The sequence below is a fragment of the Cucumis sativus genome, chromosome 5, assembly GCF_000004075.3.
Source record: "Cucumis sativus cultivar 9930 chromosome 5, Cucumber_9930_V3, whole genome shotgun sequence".
In the NCBI taxonomy this organism is placed as follows: domain Eukaryota; kingdom Viridiplantae; phylum Streptophyta; class Magnoliopsida; order Cucurbitales; family Cucurbitaceae; genus Cucumis; species Cucumis sativus.
In genome coordinates, this window is record NC_026659.2 from 11,606,605 (window position 1) to 11,626,149 (window position 19,545).

At 36.2% G+C, this 19,545-nt stretch overlaps 2 protein-coding genes and 8 non-coding genes across 10 annotated transcripts; 9 read left to right on the forward strand and 1 right to left on the reverse strand.

Annotated features, from left to right (window-relative positions):
* Nucleotides 1-2,580: 2,580 nt before the first annotated feature.
* LOC116403682 lies at nucleotides 2,581-5,986 on the forward strand. Its single transcript, XM_031885133.1, has 3 exons — nucleotides 2,581-2,689; nucleotides 3,143-5,602; nucleotides 5,692-5,986. Exon 2 carries the CDS (start codon nucleotides 3,171-3,173, stop codon nucleotides 5,589-5,591), a length of 2,421 nt encoding a protein of 806 aa, XP_031740993.1. The 5' UTR covers nucleotides 2,581-2,689; nucleotides 3,143-3,170; the 3' UTR covers nucleotides 5,592-5,602; nucleotides 5,692-5,986.
* A 370-nt stretch (nucleotides 5,987-6,356) lies between these two features.
* On the reverse strand, nucleotides 6,357-10,497 carry LOC116403686. Its single transcript, XM_031885160.1, has 9 exons — nucleotides 10,448-10,497; nucleotides 9,249-9,322; nucleotides 8,604-8,612; nucleotides 8,370-8,516; nucleotides 7,973-8,284; nucleotides 7,756-7,899; nucleotides 7,214-7,672; nucleotides 7,008-7,103; nucleotides 6,357-6,908 (listed from the first exon to the last, which is right to left on the reverse strand). The coding sequence occupies exons 2-9, from the start codon at nucleotides 9,312-9,314 to the stop codon at nucleotides 6,363-6,365; spliced, it is 1,779 nt and encodes a 592-aa protein (XP_031741020.1). The 5' UTR covers nucleotides 9,315-9,322; nucleotides 10,448-10,497; the 3' UTR covers nucleotides 6,357-6,362.
* Nucleotides 10,498-16,190: 5,693 nt separating this feature from the next.
* On the forward strand, nucleotides 16,191-16,264 carry TRNAI-AAU. Its single transcript has one exon. It is a non-coding gene; the product is annotated as a tRNA-Ile (tRNA).
* Nucleotides 16,265-16,439: 175 nt separating this feature from the next.
* TRNAI-AAU lies at nucleotides 16,440-16,513 on the forward strand. The gene has a single exon. It is a non-coding gene; the product is annotated as a tRNA-Ile (tRNA).
* A 242-nt stretch (nucleotides 16,514-16,755) lies between these two features.
* TRNAI-AAU lies at nucleotides 16,756-16,829 on the forward strand. Its single transcript has one exon. It is a non-coding gene; the product is annotated as a tRNA-Ile (tRNA).
* A 183-nt stretch (nucleotides 16,830-17,012) lies between these two features.
* TRNAI-AAU lies at nucleotides 17,013-17,086 on the forward strand. Its single transcript has one exon. It is a non-coding gene; the product is annotated as a tRNA-Ile (tRNA).
* Nucleotides 17,087-17,151: 65 nt separating this feature from the next.
* On the forward strand, nucleotides 17,152-17,225 carry TRNAI-AAU. Its single transcript has one exon. It is a non-coding gene; the product is annotated as a tRNA-Ile (tRNA).
* A 211-nt stretch (nucleotides 17,226-17,436) lies between these two features.
* Nucleotides 17,437-17,510, forward strand: TRNAI-AAU. The gene has a single exon. It is a non-coding gene; the product is annotated as a tRNA-Ile (tRNA).
* A 211-nt stretch (nucleotides 17,511-17,721) lies between these two features.
* TRNAI-AAU lies at nucleotides 17,722-17,795 on the forward strand. Its single transcript has one exon. It is a non-coding gene; the product is annotated as a tRNA-Ile (tRNA).
* Nucleotides 17,796-18,085: 290 nt separating this feature from the next.
* TRNAI-AAU lies at nucleotides 18,086-18,159 on the forward strand. The gene has a single exon. It is a non-coding gene; the product is annotated as a tRNA-Ile (tRNA).
* Nucleotides 18,160-19,545: the final 1,386 nt, after the last annotated feature.

Below are 19,545 nucleotides of genomic sequence, written 5' to 3' on the forward strand. Positions count from 1 at the left end.
GCTCTCTTAAAAAAGAAAAGAGTTCCTCTCAAATATCTTTAAACTTTTTCCCATCCCAATTGGTTCACACAAAGCAATCTCATCCTAGAGGATAGGAAGGTCTCCAACGGGTGGTGTCTCAATTTGGAGAATTACTTTGTAGATTGAGAGACATAAACAAGTAAGTTTTTCTTTTTCTAATCTATAATTAGAAAGCATGCTTAACCTTTAAGTCTTATTAAGGAAACTAGTTTCTTAATTATTTTTGTCAATGTACTAGTATTTTAGGATTCCCAAATTAAATTGAGGAATGGTTCTGTAAAATCCTTCGCTACCATAGGGTTTTGATCCCTTCACCTCTTCACCAAAGGAAAGAAGAGGTCTGAATGAACCAAAGAGCCTGCATGGGCCAAAAACTGAGGGAGAGATAGAAAGGAGTAGCCCTTCCATCGCCTGTAAATCCCATTTCGTATTCTACAATCATATTGTAGAGTGAGAGCTCAACTTTTGAGTGGAGAAGATTCCATAGTCCCATCTTTGGTAACTTGTAATAGTTTCCATTCTTCTGTCTTGCCATTTTTAATCGCTTTTTTTTGTAATATATGTTGTTCATATTGTACAATGACTGAAGACTTACATTTGTTAATATATATACATATTTATACTTTTTCAATCCATCACTTATTTACTGTTCACCTGTCATTGTGTTATTTGTAGTTTAAGTTGGTGATAAGTTCTTGATAAGAAGTCTCGCTTATAATATTTATCACATTAGTTGAGCTATGTTCATCGCTTGGCAGTGTCAATCGCCAACTACCCGAGAGAGCAAGTAGCAAGGATAAGGCTAATGCACGCAAGGAGAACTTTGGCGACAAACTCCACCTTAACAAGATAACTTCCAACATTTGTGTTTCAAAAGGCGAACAAGTATGGACATTAGGCATTGAGAGGTTGTTGTTGTTAAACGAGAAGTTCAATAAGTATTATAAGTGAACTCATCTAGTTATATCTTGCCTCATCATGCTTAGTCACTTAGATCTCGAAAGGTGAGCAAGTGTGGTGTTTAAAGACTTCGAGAGGAGTTCGCCTTAATCATAAACTCGTTAAGCAGGTTATATCGCGTCAAAGCTCTTCCATTGTTTAATTTCTTGATAATGCATAGACCTTCCTTCACCTCCTTGTTGCATACAAGTTAGTTCACATCTTCATCGCATGACCATTTTAATTCCCCTTTACAAAATTCTCTAGGTGTACAAGTATGTAGAGTTCATCCTCACATTCTCTTTACTATTTAACTAATTTTTTTATATTGCCTTATTGACAAGTAAACTCTACAACTAAAACTTTGATATCAATTCTCTGAGTTCGACTTTAGATCTTCTAGATAAACTTATTGGACATGCAGTAGAAAAACTTGTACTCAACGAGGATTTAGTAGTTACACGATAAAGAGGTACATAGCAAGTACTTTGCATACAGTGAACATGACTAATGACTTATCTCATAGAATTAAATGTGCATTCAAACAACCTTGAGTCTAAGTCCAAATTGAATAGGTAAGGTAAAACACACCAACCAAGTTTTTGACACTGTTGCTGGGGATTTGATTATTGAAGTATTAGAGTAGAGTTTTGCTTTGATTTTAGGCAAAGCATTTGACCTTGGTGAATCACGCGTTCAGCCGAAGATCATGGAAGGTGTGCAAGGTACTAGAGTAATCTTTGATTGCTTGAACCTACCCAGGATTAGTGTATTTTTTGGTGAGTAGCCAAGAGGAATATCAATGGATGCGTTCAATTGCAAATGAAGATGAGAACCTCTATGAAGGCGTCAAAGAAAGTGTCCCCATGTAAAGCTAATGAGATTCATATTTCACCAGGCTACGCAAAGGGGACTAAGAAAGATCATTTGAACATTGCGATGAATGATTGGGAGCATAGACTTATTTCAATGAACAATTAGGACGCATAAAGTCATGATGCAAGAGGTCTATGGAGTTCAGAAATGGTGCGGTTTGAAAAGCTCTGTTGAGAAGAAGCGATGATGCCACAATTTCCTCGCCAAAAGAACCTGAACACAAGGATGCATTTGTAACGTATAGTTCTTCCATCTTTACTAAGAATTGCATCCCTATATTTTTTTTATATACTAACACTTGTATATTGTTCCTTCGTACAAATAGTTTTATTACTTGTAAATTGCTTTTAATAGTTTAAGTTTTTTATTCTTTCCAAGTTAGGGAATATGAGGGGGAATTGACAAAAATAGGCCAAAAATGGGGTAGAAATAGAGTTTTAGGATTGATTGTAAAAAAGTTGAGATTTAGGATAAATTGGAGGTGAAATGACGAAAATACCCTCTTTTAATTTCAATTCACATTTGCTCTTCTCTTCTTTTCCAACCCCTCTCTCTCTCTCTTCAATGTCATTCACCTGAAGAAAAAAAAACAGAATTTCGAAGGCAGCCTTCTTCTCCTCTCCTCATAGATTACGTAAAGGGAAAAAAAAAAAGAAGAATCCTTCTCTTGCAGTCTCATAGATTACGTAAAGAAAAAAAGAAGCAATTCTCCTCCTTCTCATAGATTATGTAAAGGAAAAAGAAAAAAGAAAAACCCATTTGCGATTCTTCTCCTCTCTCAAAAGTTTGTCAACTTTCCGCTTTACTCCGGTGTCGTTCATCATCTACTCCGGCGAACATCTCACGCATTGTGGTTTGTTTTAATTTTTAAATCCGAATCTGAATTGTGTTGTGTTATATGTATATATATTTTTGCATCTTAAATGTATAAATCAAATATTATTTTTTATTGTTTCAAGTTGATTTAGGGTTGATTTAAGGTTGCTTTATAGATGTTTCAAATGATGTTAGCAATTTATCATTATTATTATTTTATCTCGCAAACATCTGGTAGACATCTCGCAAACATCTCGCAGACATCTTGCAGGTTCTTAAATTGAAATGTTTAATCTGAAATGAATTGATTTAGGGTGACTTTTAGCTATTGTTTTTTGTATCTCGCAATATCCTAAACATTTTGTAGCTGTCAATATCGTAAACATGTAGGGTGTGACTATGCACGTTTTATTTAGTATTTACCTACTGTTTTTTAATAAACTTTGTTTATGTGATATGTCAAATGCTAACTTCAAATCATTTTTTGCAGCAATTGAAAAGTATAAGGTGGTTTAAGGATGTCACATATTCCCATGTTAGTGCGTTACGGTGGTATGTGGGATGAGAGGCGAAGAAAATACGAAGGAGGCATGTTAAAAGGCATCGTTGTCAGTAAAGAAATAACACATAAAGATTTACAGGCAGAATTATATGACCTTGCAGAAGTTGACCCTTCAAAGTTCGACGTAATGATAAGATGCATATATGAGATAAAAGTGGAACACGAAGCTCCTACATTTGAGTTAAGCAATGACCGTGATTTGAAGTTTTATCTTCTTAGTGAAAATCCATTAAAGGTCCCTTTATACGTCTCATTTGAGCCTAAAAGTAATCAAAGCAAAAAAGTGTTAAGCAAAGATTACAATTCAGTATCTGGCAGCAACCAAGCTCATAACTTAAACCCTCATCCTCCAATTGTAATGGATACATTAAATGAGAATGAAGTTCATGTTCGTGAAGTTGAAGTTGGCTTGTGTGATAACGTGATAGGGACCACTTCGGCTATATGGGAATCATATGAGTCATATGATTCGAAAGATGAGACTTTTACATGGGAGCCAGTAGAGATGAATAGTGAATCATTTGACATCCCACAACATAGAGATGGTCCTACAAAAGATTGCAAAGGAAAATCTAAAGTTCGTTACAGCTCTTCTAGCCAAAAGTTGAAGACAGACATGAATGATTGGTCCGAAGAAAGCTCTACAAGTGAGGAGTTTGATGTAGGACAAATATTTTTTTCCAAAAAAGATTTGTCAATGAGATTAAGTGTCTTGGCAATGAAAAAAAAATTTCAGTTTGTAGTAAAAAAGTCTACAAAAGAGGTTCTCTTTGTTAGATGCATTGACAACAAGTGTGGTTGGAGACTGCGAGCGATGAGATTGAAGGATTCAAATATATTTAAGATTAAAAAGTATGTCAAAGTTCATTCGTGTTCTCTTGACGTTTTGAATCGTGACCATAGGCAAGCAAAATCTTGGGTTGTTGGAGAATTAATAAAGTCAAAGTTCAAGGGAGTCGGTCGTCTATACAAACCACGTGATATCATAGAAGACATGAGGCAAGACTATGGCATAAATATGAGTTATGAAAAAGCATGGCGCGCTAGAGAAAATGCGTATGAACGAGTGCGCGGGTGTCCTGAAGAGTCATATAATCTATTGCTTAGATATGGTGAAGCTCTCAAACTTGCAAATGTAGGTACAATATTTCACATGGAACTTGAAGATAATCGTTTCTTCAAATATCTTTTTATGGCTGTTGGTCCATGTGTTCGAGGATTCTTAAACTGCATTAGACCGGTTATAGTCATGGATGGAACATTCCTTAAGAACAAATATCGGGGTCAGTTGATAGTTGCTGTTTGCTTGGATGGTAACAATCAAATTTATCCTCTTGCCTTTGGAGTGGTGGACAGAGAAACAGATGCTTCAATACAGTGGTTCTTAGAGAAATTGAAAGGTGCAATAGGAGAGGTGCCTAATCTAGGCTTCGTGACAGATCGAAAAACATGTTTTTCTAAGTGTATTGCATCGGTTTTTCCCTCCGCATTCCATGGACTTTGTGTCCAACACTTGACTCAAAATTTGAATGATAAATACAAGAATGACACTATAGCTACTTTGTTTTACAATGCATCTAGAACATATCGTGAATCAACGTTCTCAGAAGCGTGGAGAAGTATTCTTGCATTTCCTAATGATTCAGGAAAATATTTAAACGATGTTGGAATAACACGTTGGTCTCGTTTTCACTGTCCAGGAAGACGATATAATATGATGACAACAAATATAGCAGAGTCCATGAATTCTATACTGAAAGAACCTAGAGATTTGCCTATTGCTTCATTCCTTGAACATGTTCGAGCTTTGCTACAACGTTGGTTTTGGGAGCGTCGAGAAGAAGGCATTAAAGTGACGTCTACATTGACTAAATGGGCAGAGTTAGTTCTACAAAAGAAACAAGAACGAGCTTTGACAATGAAAGTCAACCCAATTGATTGTTACCAATTCCATGTTAAAGATTTAGATAAAGAGGAGGTCATAAATCTTCATACTCAAGAGTGCACTTGTAAGGAGTTTCAAGCTGAGCAACTACCATGCGCACATGCCATTGCTGTTGCACGGGATCGCAATATAAATGTTTATAGCTTATGTGCTAACTATTACACTAATGAATGTTTGTTGGCAGCATATTCGGAGGCCGTCTACCCAGTTGGGAATCAGTCGGAATGGAAGACAACCGAAGAATATGTACATATGACTGTCTTACCTCCGAAAGTAGTCAAAAGAGTTGGTCGACCGAAGAAAAAGAGGATTCCAAGTGTCGGTGAAGCACCAAAATTGCATAAATGTGGTCGATGTAAAGAAACAGGCCACAATAGATTAACGTGTACCAATCCAATTTCATACATCCAGAAGTCGAGCATACAAGATTAGTACCCGTCTTGGTACGTAGTAATAGTTTTATACTTGCTTGGTTTGTGCTTGCGTTGTTTGCATGATCACGATGTAAAAAAGGTTCATTTTTTTAATGCAGGTGGAAGATGCTTATAAAATTGTGTCCTGTGTTGTTTGCAAGATCACTAAAGTCATCTCACTGACAATTCTAAGTTGAAGACTTTTCTTCTGCAACTTCAAGACTTTCCTTCTCTTTTTTTTTATCCTACAGTGAACTGTTTATAGAATATTTACTCCTTTGGCATTTCAAGCTTTTTGAGAAAGACTTGAAATCCTATTATGACAATATTGTGTGCTTTAGAACTCAATAAATGCTCTCCTTTTGCTACTGCAGTATTAATGATGCAAATCTTGCTGATTACTTTTAGTTTTTACATTCATCTTCAAGGTTCAGCCTCTGTTAGTTTTTACAAGGTTCAGCCCTTGCTGATTACTTAAAGGTTCAGCCCTTGCTGCATTTGAAGCCTCTTGCTGATTACTTAAAGTGTGCAGTAGTAATAAATGCAAAGAGGTGAAATTTTCATACATTGTGGGATAAATTGGCCTTCCTAATTCTAAGAGCATGAGAATGTTGCTCTCACCTGCATTGTTGTACATTATATAAAAGTTCTGCACACTTTACAATTTTCCAAGATAATGAAATAAAAATTGCATACCAAAAAACAAAAATGGTCTTCATTCCATTATATAAAACTATTTATGTACATAGTTTGGAACATATACAATTCCTTCAAAAGTTGGAACTAAAAGTCAATACATGGGATTGTTGGTCCATAATTGAAATGCCAATTGTTTTCTAAAATATGACATGTTTTCTTGACATAATGTAGCTACATCTAAACCAGAAGCTTCATATTCGAAATACTTAATTGTAAATACACCACAATCACTATTGTTGCGTTGAAGTGGAATGGAGTCGACAATGACAAGTGGCCAAGGTTCCTTGTGTGTTGATGATCCGCCTCTCCTAACAAAGAATCCAGTAGCATCGAGCAAATTTGGCACCATCTCTTGAATTGGCTCTAATATGCTTCTCATATCTTCGGCACTCGTCATCGACGGAAGCGAATCCCATACCTTAACTTGACAACGTACCAAGTCCAAGCATAATAGAATCCAATGATTGCCATAGATATTGAATGGAGAGTAAATGTAATCAACATTCACCCAAGGATCTTGACAGTCTTGTTTTGATCCGACAACATAGTCAACCAACCGATACTCCTCCTTCCAGTGAAATGGTCGATTCTCTTTAATACATTCTTGGTATTCAGGCCACTTCGCAACTAATAGTCGCTGGAAGGAAAAAAAAACACACATGCATGTATACAATGAGACAATAAGACAAATATCAAAAGCAAACTCAGTACATAAAGTATGGTTGCGAGTACAAACCATGAATAGTGTGTCTACAGTTGTGAAGTTTTGAGCAGTAGGTATCATGGCTGTCTTAATGTTGAAGCGAATGAGAAGAAACAGTGCATCCAAATGCTAATAGAAACAAAATAAAGCATTTAATTCGGTTATGCGATCAAACCAACTTCTTGAAGGTACTAAGTGCTCTAAAACTGTAAATAAGAAATAATGAGAAAAGTTCTAACCTCATCCGCCAACCACCGACGACACATGAACAAGTCTCTGAAAAACTCCTTCGATTTTTTCCCGTGAAAAGTTTCACGCACCTCATCTTTCGTACGCTTGTCTGTGATCCAAGCTCTGAGTCGATCTAAATGGGCGTCAGGTATTTTGTGCATAGGATCATAGACGGATGGTTGAGACTGAGAGGTGGTGGTGATTGATTTTGTAGTCCGTTTATCTAAAGCTGTGAAGGGGGTTGACAAGTATACACTTGCACGCTTGCTACGTGCGGGCCGAACATGTGGTCGTTCAGTGGATAATGGTTCTATTTCCATGACGTCTGAATCAAAATAAGTAAGACTTTTTACTCCAATTTCCTCGTTCAAATCGTCAACGACGTCTACTGGCTCCTCCGAATGAATATGAACCTTCTTATCCAACTCATCCATTGTGTCATCCTCCGTGCGGTTTGCTTCGACACCCTATGGAAGGTCAAAATGCATTACTAAGGATAAAGCATTAGTAAGGATGATTTTCACCCCACTACAGAACTTTGATTCCTAACCTGCTTTTGACGTTCAACATGTTTCACCCCATCACTTGTGTCATCCTCCTTGGGCATCCTCAACCAAGAAGGTGTACCGGGTGTGTCAACATCTTCGGTCTGGGCATCATGACCTTCAACTCCCGTGCAGTCTCCTTCTTCACCCTTTGGAAATGTCAAAATGTATTGGTAACGTTAAACAAACTTTGAAAATGTTAAACAAACTTTGATTCCTAACCTTTTTTTGAACTTCAAGGTGTTTCAATATAGTCGACAGCATTGATTTTAGGCTTTCACGTTCATTCTCGAGAACCGCTACTCGATATTTGAGTTTTCGAACAACTTCTTTCATCTTAGACTTCCACTTCTTCTTTTTCTTACTCTTTTTGCAGTCATTGTCATCATTACTAGCTTCTCCTGGTCGTTTTGAATCACCATTCTTCTCAGAAACGGTGTTATATGGATGAGTTTTCTCAACAAGTTCCCCTGAAGACATTCTTAGATGCTCCTCCTCTTCAGGCATCATCTCAATTACCACGTTAATTAAGAACTACAAAGTGGAAATGTAGTTAGTTAGTCAAAACATAAAGGAACAAAGTCATGCATTCGGTAAGTTACTGTTTGTTGATACTTACCATTGGTGAGTCAAACACCTGCCTCTGTAGGACATGAGACTTCGGCGATAGTTCGCACACCCACCTCAGCATTCGTGGTATTGCATCGTTGCTTACTTTATGTACACCACATTCAGTGATGGTTGGTATAGACTCATATGCCCAAACCTATTCCATGTTCAACAAAACAAGTTTAGCAAGTGTCCCAAGATATATGTATATATAAATATGTGCATAGGAAGTAAAGTAACATACCTGTAACGCCTGCGGAAATCCCATGACAGTATATTTTGTCTTAGTTGATTTATTCTTTCCCTTGGCATGTTGCATGTCCAAGGCTCGTTTTAAGGCAGAAAGTGTACGTCCAAAAACCAACCCTCCCCAATCGTAATTGTTAAATGTGGTCCAATCATCTGCAATCCTAAATAAAGTTCGGTCCACTTTCGTCCGCCTATCTTTTCCTAACAATGACATCTCTATAAAGTAAACTAGAGCTAATTTAACTATGTCATCGTCATCGTCATCCCCCTCGTATTCCACAAATGTGTCCTCTAAGTCACTTATATAAATACACTTTTTTTGTTCGAAGAACTTCTCCAACAACCTACTATTCCCAACCAAATCAATAGGCTCTGGTTGAGAACTCCATAGACCCGTCATCATATTAAATTCTCTCCTTCCAAAACTGCACACGACTTCCCCTATCTTGAAACTGATGTGATCAACCCTTTCATCTTCCACCTCCCTTAACAATAAGTAGTGGATGAGCGGCCCATTAAAGATTATATTCAGATCCAAAAAGTGGCCGAACTTTGTATTTCTAAATAAGGTTAATTGATCCGGTTTCAATTTAGCCTTTATTGTACGCGTACTGTTTTCTCAATGTGCTAAACTACTTACTATAGACTGAAAATGATGAGCAGGGTCAATCTTGTACATGGGACCGTTAGTTGATGTCGAAGCCATACTGAGACCTGCATAAAAAAAAAAAACTAATTAAATATAATTGCATAAGAGACTTACTTAACATGGATGCACTAGCATCTTGGGACTTCTACTCAAAATTTTGGAAGGTGAGAGATAGGTGCTGATAGGTGAGAGATGATGGAAAACTTCAAGGCAAAGTTGCTAAGTCTAATACAATTGCTAACCCTATAGCCTTAACACCTAGTAGACTAGCTAAACATGCATTCTAAACGGTTTAGGAAGTTTAACACTCTTATATTGGGACTTCTACTCAAAATTTTGGAAGGTGAGAGATAGGTGCTGATAGGTGAGAGATGATGGAAAACTTCAAGGCAAAGTTGCTAAGTCTAATACAATTGCTAACCCTATAGCCTTAACACCTAGTAGACTAGCTAAACATGCATTCTAAACGGTTTAGGAAGTTTACACTCTTATATTGGGACTTCTACTCAAAATTTTGGAAGGTGAGAGATAGGTGCTGATAGGTGAGAGATGATGGAAAACTTCAAGGCAAAGTTGCTAAGTCTAATACAATTGCTAACCCTATAGCCTTAACACCTAGTAGACTAGCTAAACATGCATTCTAAACGGCTTAGGAAGTTAACACTCTTATATTGGGACTTCTACTCAAAATTTTGGAAGGTGAGAGATAGGTGCAAAGGAAATGGTCTTTCAACAATGCAGCTTATGATAATGTCTTTAGAATACAATATTTAGAATGCATGTTTAGCACATATCTATTGTACTGGTAACTTTGCAGAGTTTATATGGGATACCAAATATATGTTCGAATTCAAGTTCTAAACTCCAAGGTATGGTTTTTCTATTATTACAGTACATTGCAAAGGAAATGGTTTTTCTTCCTAAAAACAGAATGGCTCCCACGGTTCTCTATGTCTGTGTGCATATGACATGCATTTCTTCTCCAAAATGTGCCAAAAACAAAAAACTCACATCTTAACAGACAACTTAAACAAACAAGATGGAATACTGTAATAATAAATAAGCTACAACAGACTAACTCTAAAAAAAAAACTGAGATTTTATTACTCACTTGACTTCAAAGATGATGGATACGGCACTGCCAATGTAGAGGAGTGGATAAGAAATGGAGAGGTCCGGTGAAAACAAACCTGAAATCGAAATGGATGGAAGTGGAGAAGCGTCCGCCGGAGATGAAGTCGAAATGTAAAACAGAGACCCGTGCAGAAGAAATGGAGACGTTCGGTGAACAAGTTGAAATCGGAAAATATAGCGGAGAGTCGTGGAGAAGAAATGGATGGAAGTGGAGAAGAAATGGACGGAAGAGAAAAACGTTCACCGGAGGCGGGAGAGAGTTGAAGGGGGTAACTGCAGACGCGGGAGAGTTCAAATGCGAGTTTACGTTTTTCTTTTGAACGGCCTTCTGTCTTCGGGTTGAAGAAAAGGAAAAAGAAGAAAAGGAAAAAGAAGAAAAGAGTAAGGAAAATAAAAGAGGGTATTTTCGTCATTTCACCTCCAATTTATCCTAAATCTCAACTTTTTTACAATCAATCCTAAAACTCTATTTCTACCCCATTTTTGGCCTATTTTTGTCAATTCCCCGAATATGAGTTACCTTGTGTAGTTCTTATGCAAAGGGAATTAGGGATTTACGCAATGAGGTCATCTCATGAGAAGGGTTCGGGTCAAGACGTATTACATGTCTAAATCTTCTCACACAATAAAGAGCATAGGGTTTTTGGTAGTAATTAGAGTTTTGGGGAACTATATCCATCACTTTTTAAATTTTAGATTCGTTCAGTAATGATGACAAGCTGCCTTTGAAAACCGAACCATCATGTCAAGTTGTCAAGTCTCATTTAAAACGCATGATAGTAATTATGCGGTTAACCAAACGTAACTACAGTAAGTGGTGTCTATAAAAATCCTTCTAAAACTCTAAGAATCACTTTTTTGTCACACAGTTTCTTTCAGGCTGTTAGAGTATTCTAATCTTTTTTATCACCTTTTCTGATAAGACAAGTAAGCCTCAATTCCATAGCTTTTATTTTTTTTCTATTCTTTTCATACAAATGGCCAAAAATAATGAAAGTGAGCATTTTGAGAAGAAAAAGGTGAGAAAGAATACTAAAGTAGTATGCTTTGATGGTCCTGTGTCGGAACAAGCACAACATGATTCCACACCTCAGACTGAAACAATGCGCAATTCGAGTGAAGTTCTCGAGACAGAGGGATGGAATCCTTTCAAATTCCAATGGATGGAGATATCTATAACGGATGAAAATATTGGAAAAATGCTTCTTGACAAAAGAAATAGAAGAGGAAGAGCAAAGGAAGGAGTTGAGGAGAAACAAAAAGAGATGGAAGAAATTGGGGAGGAAATGGAAGAAATAATTGAAGAACAATGTGAAAAAGAACCTTCCTCGCCAATAGCTAAAACTGAATTCGGGAGGTTGGCGAAAGAGGCCCAATAAAAGAAAGATAAAGCATAAATTGGAACATAATATTTTGTAAATTTTAGTTTCTATCTTATGTAATTTATAGTCCTTTGTACTTATGTTCCTTTCAATAAAAGTACAACTTTTGTTACAATTCTTTGACGTTTAGTCTTTCTTGTCGCAAACTTGGCTCCCTGCATTTTAACATCTTTACTTTTCTTTGATTCTCAAAGATAACTTCAATGAAATAAAGTGTGCGAAACAAAGTTTCATTTGTTATTTAAGAGTTTAACTTGTTAAGAACCTTACTTAGGAAAGAACCTTACTTAGCATTTTAAGTTTTTAGTGTGAATTCAAATGATGAAATGAGATGATCCTTGTACCCTATGCGATGAGATGTCTCACACCTGCTGTGTATTCTAGTGTGGGACTGCAATAGATATTTGGACTCATGGTAGCTATTAGCTTTAACTACTAGGCTAGTGTACCTTGCGTGTATGGTGTCCCTTGAGATCACTACCTTTAGACTAATACGGATGATTGTCTCATTGCTCAGTGTATCTCTAGGTTTACTTTATGATTGATGTGTGTAAACTCCAAACCCTATTGAACTTGGATCTTCCCATGAGCTTTAAAGGATTAGTGCAAAATAACATGCAAGGACTTCTATAAATAGCCAACTTCAACAATGAATTTCTCACAACTCACTAGTGCAAAATCACTCAAATTGATCTTGAAAGTTCATAAATTGTGTCTAGTTTGTGAGAGAGAACTTCTATTCAAGAAGATTGGCGATTGGATCAAGATTAGGCGAGGAGGTCATTTTCTAAAAGAATTTGAACAAGGTGCACTTCCAGAGGACTATAGGACTCGTTTCTTAGAGTTTTTCTTTGTACGTTTGCGGTAACAAAGTTAAGACATTTTCATGCAACTTTGTAGAAGGAAGTTTTATCGAAAGAGTTATTGATTTTGAGTTATAAAGCTCTAAATTAGAACTAAGGTTTTGGCCGAATTTGAGTTGTTTAGGCAAAAGAGGTTTTTGGTAGAATGTTAGGGGTTTGTTAGGCAAATTGGGCATGAGTTTTGGATTAAGAGAGGCTTGGGTTGATGTTGGACGCGCGCAGCCAAGGAAATATGCAACACGTCATGTGCATGTGAAGGCCACATGAGATTCTTTGGGCATTCAGAGATTGCCTGCGTGATGCGTGAGTGTGCATGGGCAAGGCCCCTCACGAGGTTAGCACACGATTGGTTTTCCTAGGCCATGCGTGGGCATGCAGCCTTTGTCGCCAACTCCCTACGCGTCAGATATGCCAAATGGGTGTTTCAGAGTTATTTTCTTATATTTTGGAAAATTTTAAGCAAAGTTTTGAGGTTTTCATGATAAAAGAGAATTAACTGGAGTTATTTTCCATTATTTCAAGACAAAAAGAAATCGTTCAAGTCTACAGACCAAGGGTTTGAGCTTCGAGCTATGAGTGATAAAATGAGTTTAAATTAATTTCTAAATCTTATCATTCATAAGATGTTTTTATGCATACTTGATATATAAATGTTTGAGTTTACTGATTTATGAGCATGTTTTAAGAAGTATTAAAGTATGTTATTTAAAAAAATTTCCAAAACATGTATTTATGCTTAAGCCTATTATTATTTGTAAGTTTTGTTTCACAAGTATGCTTGAGTTCTAATTTAGTAAAGTTTACTGTTTTAGAAAGATATTTGAAAAGCATGAGTTTAATGAGAATGATTTAAAGAGAAAACCATGGTACTCTATATATCGAGTTCTCGCCGTTTCAATGTTCATAGAAATTCAAGGGTAAAGGGTTAAGCTAATCACTTAGCCGCTACCATCGAGTTCAGGCAAGATAGTATGATAAACGCTCTGCTATCTTGACTGATAATCTAGAACATGCATGTTAGGTTGAGCTAGTTACTACCTTGATCGAGTTTCTTGGATATAGAGTATATAGAGATAAAAGAGTATTTGAAAGTGAGAGTAGTTGAAAGACAAGAAATAGTTTAGTTTAAAGAAATTATAAATATTTTATACTTATGTAAGTTTTATGAAAAAGATTAAGGTGTGTTTGTTTTAAAATATGTTTTATAATATCATTACTCACTGGGCTATTTAGCTCACCCTTTCAAAATGTTTTTTCACTTTACAAGTAGAGGACGTGATTCACAAGTTTGACCGTTGTCTCCAAGTCTGTGCAAAAGTTGTAGATAGTTTTACTTTTGTTGGTTAGTACTTAAGCTTACCCATATTATGCATATAGGTTTTGTTAAGGGGTTAAGCACAGTTGTAGTTGTAGTTTTCGTCTGGTTCTAAAAAGGATAGTCTAGATATAATGACATTTAGCCTACACTTGTTTTGATCTAATATAAAGAAGTTTATGTTAGTAATGTTCTTCTACTTTATACTGCATAAGTCTTATTTTGCTTAAGTTATTTAGCAAGATTAATGATTTGTAGTCAGAGTCAGCTCGTGTTATTTAGAGAAGAAAAACAACGTTTGTTGGCTTCACTCGACATCTCGAGCCCAACAAGTGGGTGCTTGGGTGGGGTGTGATAATGTGTGTCTTTCTAGGAGATCATAAGACTGATATGACTCAGGGAACCACCTAGTAGAAAGTTAACAATTCACCAAGCGAGACTAATAGTGGGTCACTTACTAGGTATATTTATATACTCACCATTTTCTATGTTTAATTTCTTTTTTTCCAGGCAAAGGTAAGGGCAAGGGCAAGTTGGCAGGCAACAAGAATCACCCGTGATATGCCATATGGGGACTATGTTCACATGCTTTCGCTGGGTTATCATGTGTTGTTCATGTTTTTGGAGTTTTGATGACCATTCTTGTCATGACTGGTAGACATTTACACTTTATATTTTTCTTTAAAATTAAATAGGGCTCAAAGTCAATTTTCTTGTTTTATGTTATTTGGTTTGTCAAGATTGGTTTTCTTACATTGTTTTAAATTTCAATTTTATTCAATAAAATTGTAGGTCATTGCATTGTTTTTAACTTTTGAAATCTTTTTTTTGGTTAAGTACTAACCTCGTCTTAGTTCTAAAAACTTGGGTCGTTACACTATCTATTTCATTCCTCCCATTGAAGGTCCTTCCCAAGCTACCCAACTTATATCATCCAACCTTAACCTTTATCTATTTGTCTACTTTTATTCCTTTTAAATTAACAAGATTGAAATAAATGAGATGGTGTATAATGTCCTTTAGCTAAACCTAAAGCAATTAACTGAGCGAATAGCTAAAGAAATAGAAAGAACAAAGAACACAAAAGACTTTGTTAACCCAGTTCGAAAAATACCAACAACGTTTAGGGAACATCTTAGCTTTGATAAGAAATATTATTAAGATTCATATAATGAGAAACTTAATACAGAAGCATATCATTTAAGTTATCAAAACAACTTAAATAAAAATAGGCTCCCCCTAAATATGTGCATGAATCTTCTCGAAGACAAACTCAGACTCCCCTAAATTCATTGACTGCAGTGCAATTATCTCAGTCTTCATTCATACTTCTTATCAATCAATACTCCGTCAGATCACTTAACGATCTTCAATAATCTGTTATTTCATAGAAGGTAACCAAGATAACTTCGTAAAACTTCTTGAACAAACTAATGCTATTTTAATGGAAAGTCCAGTATCGTCTCCCTTCAACTTAACGAGCAACTTCAGTATATAAATCTTCTCGATCTTCTTCTTTAAAAAATATAATCTCCTGATCTTTTTCTTTAAAATATATAGATAAAGATTCCTAATAAAGAGGACAATCTTTTATCTATTAATATAAATAATAATTTATCTCCATCAAAATAATAAAAAGAATTCTAATTAAATATTTATGGACAAAAAAGCCAACAAGATTTATTATGTTAATCATTTTAGTTTTAGTTTTTGACTTTTGGAAAAATTAAGCTTATAAATACGACTTTCATCAATGTCTATGTAACAATGCTTTTAAAATCCATACAAAAACTTTTAAAGTAAAATAAAATTTAGATTTGAAATATTTATTTATATTCTCTAAATTTCACTAGGATTCAAATATTTTTAAAAAAATGATGATCGTGATATAGAATTATCATCCTTCAAGCTAAGTTACGAATCTTAGAGAAGGTAGTGAGTTAGCCTGTTTAGAAAAGAAAGCGAGTTTTTTCATTCTTTCTATCCCAATGCTTGAAGCATAACTTTTGAAGTGACTACTAAGCTATTTTGAAGAGGTGCTTCTAATCTCAAATTCTTTGAGCCTTCAGACTCGAAGATTTCTGCTTTCTTTTAAGGAGAGAAAGAGAACATAAAAGAACATAAGATGAATATGAAAATACAAAATTCAAATGGTTATCCAAGTTGATCTTTAAAGACAAATTAAACAAATTGTCTAAACATAGTATAAAAACATTCTTTTAAGATTTCACAATGTATAGGTCTATTAGCTCAGTTGGTTAGAGCGTCGTGCTAATAACGCGAAGGTCGCAGGTTTGAAACCTGCATGGGCCAAAGTTATTTGTTCTAATAAATTTATATTCCGAAAATGTTTTAAATAATTGATATCTCATCATAGTCAACCCCGACTCTGTCACCACCTTCATCCTTATGCAAAATGAAATCTCGCAAAAGGGAAGAATTGATTTGAACAAGTCAATGTCACGCCCTGCCTATTGATTGTTCCATTGGCCTATTAGCTCAGTTGGTTAGAGCGTCGTGCTAATAACGCGAAGGTCGCAGGTTCGAAACCTGCATGGGCCAAATTTTTTTGTTATAATAAATTTATATTCCAAAAATGTTTTAAATATTTGACTCTTAGTAAAAATGTCTACTAGAACAAGCATCAAAGAGCTAGTAAAAATGCATACTAGAACAAGCGTATCTCATCATAGTCAACCCCGACTCTGTCACCACCGTCATCCTTATGCAAAATGAAATCTCGCAAAAAAGAAGAATTGATTTGAACAAGTCAATGTCACGCCCTGCCTATATATTGTTCCATTGGCCTATTAGCTCAGTTGGTTAGAGCGTCGTGCTAATAACGCGAAGGTCGCAGGTTCGAAACCTGCATGGGCCAAATTTTTTTGTTATAATAAATTTATATAGAGCTAGTAAAAATGCATACTAGAACAAGCGTATCTCATCATAGTCAACCCCGACTCTGTCACCACCGTCATCCTTATGCAAAATGAAATCTCGCAAAAAAGAAGAATTGATTTGAACAAGTCAATGTCACGCCCTGCCTGTAGATCATTCCATTGGCCTATTAGCTCAGTTGGTTAGAGCATCGTGCTAATAACGCGAAGGTCGCAGGTTCGAAACCTGCATTGGCCAATAATTTATATCCCGACTCTGTCACCACCGTCATCTTATGCAAAATGAAATCTCGCTTTTCCATTGGCCTATTAGCTCAGTTGGTTAGAGCATCGTGCTAATAACGCGAAGGTCGCAAGTTCGAAACCTGCATGGGCCAATACTTTTTGTTATAATAAGCCTGCATGGGCCAATAATTTATATTATAGCATCAAAGTGCTAGTAAAAATGTCTACTAGAACAAGACTATCTCATCATAGTCAACCCCGACTCTGTCACCACCGTCATCCTTATGCAAAATGAAATCTCGCAAAAGAGAAGAATTGATTTGAACAAGTCAATGTCACGTCCTGCCTGTAGATTATTACAATGGCCTATTAGCTCAGTTGGTTAGAGCGTTGTGCTAATAACGCGAAGGTCGCAGGTTCGAAACCTGCATCGGCCAATACTTTTTGTTATAATAAGCCTGCATGGGCCAATAATTTATATAATAGCATCAAAGAGCTAGTAAAAATGTCTACTAGAACAAGACTATCTCATCATAGTCAACCCCGACTCTGTCACCACCGTCATCCTTATGCAAAATGAAATCTCGTAAAAGAGAAGAATTGATTTGAACAAGTCAATGTCACGCCCTGCCTGTAGATTATTCCATTGGCCTATTAGCTCAGTTGGTTAGATCGTTGTGCTAATAACGCGAATGTCGCAGGTTCGAAACCTGCATGGGCCAATACTTTTTGTTATAATAAATTTATATTCTAAAAATGTTAAAAATAATTGACTCTTAGTAAAAATGTTAAATATAATTGACTCTTAGTAAAAATGTCTACTAGTTGAAATGATAAACGAACAAGCATCAAAGAGGCCCCAGATAATAACAAATTGGAAGGGTCGTCACCCCCTACCTTACGATTACTCCTTGGGACAAGTAGAGGTCATAGTCAACCCGACTCTCACCACAAAAGAGAAGAATTGATTTGGACAAGTCAATGCCATGTCCTGCCTCTCAATTATTCCATTGGCCTATTAGCTCAGTTGGTTAGAGCGTCGTGCTAATAACGCGAAGGTCGTAGGTTCGAAACCTGCATGGGCCAACACTTTTTGTTATAATAAATTACAAGTCAATGTCACGCCCTGCCTCTAGATTATTCCATTGGCCTATTAGCTCGTCGCGCTGAGCTAATAACGCGAAGGTCCTGCATGGGCCAAAACCTTTTTATTATAATAAATTTACATTCTAAAAATGTTTAAAATAATTCTCTTAAAAATGTTTTAAATAATTGACTCTTAGTAAGAACGTCTACCATCAGAAATGATGAACGAAAAAGCATCAAAGAGCCCCCAGATAAAAACAAATTATATTATAGTATTGCAATATGCATAAAGATTATTCCATGGGACAAGTACACGTGTGACCGCCTAGACAATCGTACTCATCAAATGGGACGACAGTCGTATCTCATCAAATGGGACGACAGTCCTATCTCATCAAATGGGACAAGCCCCCTAATAATAACAAATTATATTATAGTATTGCAATATGCCCCCAGATAATAACAATAAGATTATTCCATAGCACAAGTAGACGTGTGACCGCCTAGACATTCGTATCTCATCAAATGGGACGACAGTCCTATCTCATCAAATGGGACAATGTGTTCGTATCTCATCATAGTCAACCCTGACTCTCACCACCAAACGTCATCCTTATGTAAAATGAAATCACGCAAAAGAGAAGAATTAATTTGGACAAGTCAATATCACGCCCTGCCTGATGATTTCTCCATTAGCCTATTAGCTCAGTTGGTTAGAGTATCGTGCTAATAACGCGAAGGTCACACCGCCTAGACAGTCAACGTTTGGTTTGGACAAGTCAATGTCACGCTCTGCCTTAAGATTACTCCATGGGACAAGTAGAGGTGTGACCGCCTACACAGTCAACGTATCTTATCATAGTCAACCCTGACTCTCACCACCAGCGTCATCCTTATGTAAAATGAAATCTTGCAAAAGAGAAGAATTGATTTGGACAAGTCAATGTCACGCCCTGCCTTAAGATTACTCCATTGGCCTATTAGCACAGTTCGTTATAACATCGTGCTAATAACACGAAGGTCGCAGGTTCGAAACCTGCATGGGCCAAAACTTATAAGTTTATATACTAAAAATGTTTAAAATAATTGACTCTAAGTAAAAACGTCTACTAGCTGAAATGATAAACGAACAAGTATATCAGATAACTCACAGTTCGTTATAGCATCGTGCTAATAACACGAAGGTCGCAGGTTCGAAACCTGCATGGGCCAAAACTTATAAGTTTATATACTAAAAATGTTTAAAATAATTGACTCTAAGTAAAAACGTCTACTAGCTGAAATGATAAACGAACAAGTATATCAGATAACTCTAGATAATAACAAATAATATAATAATATTGCAATATGCATAATAGGATATGACCTCTAACAAAGTGTTTTCCA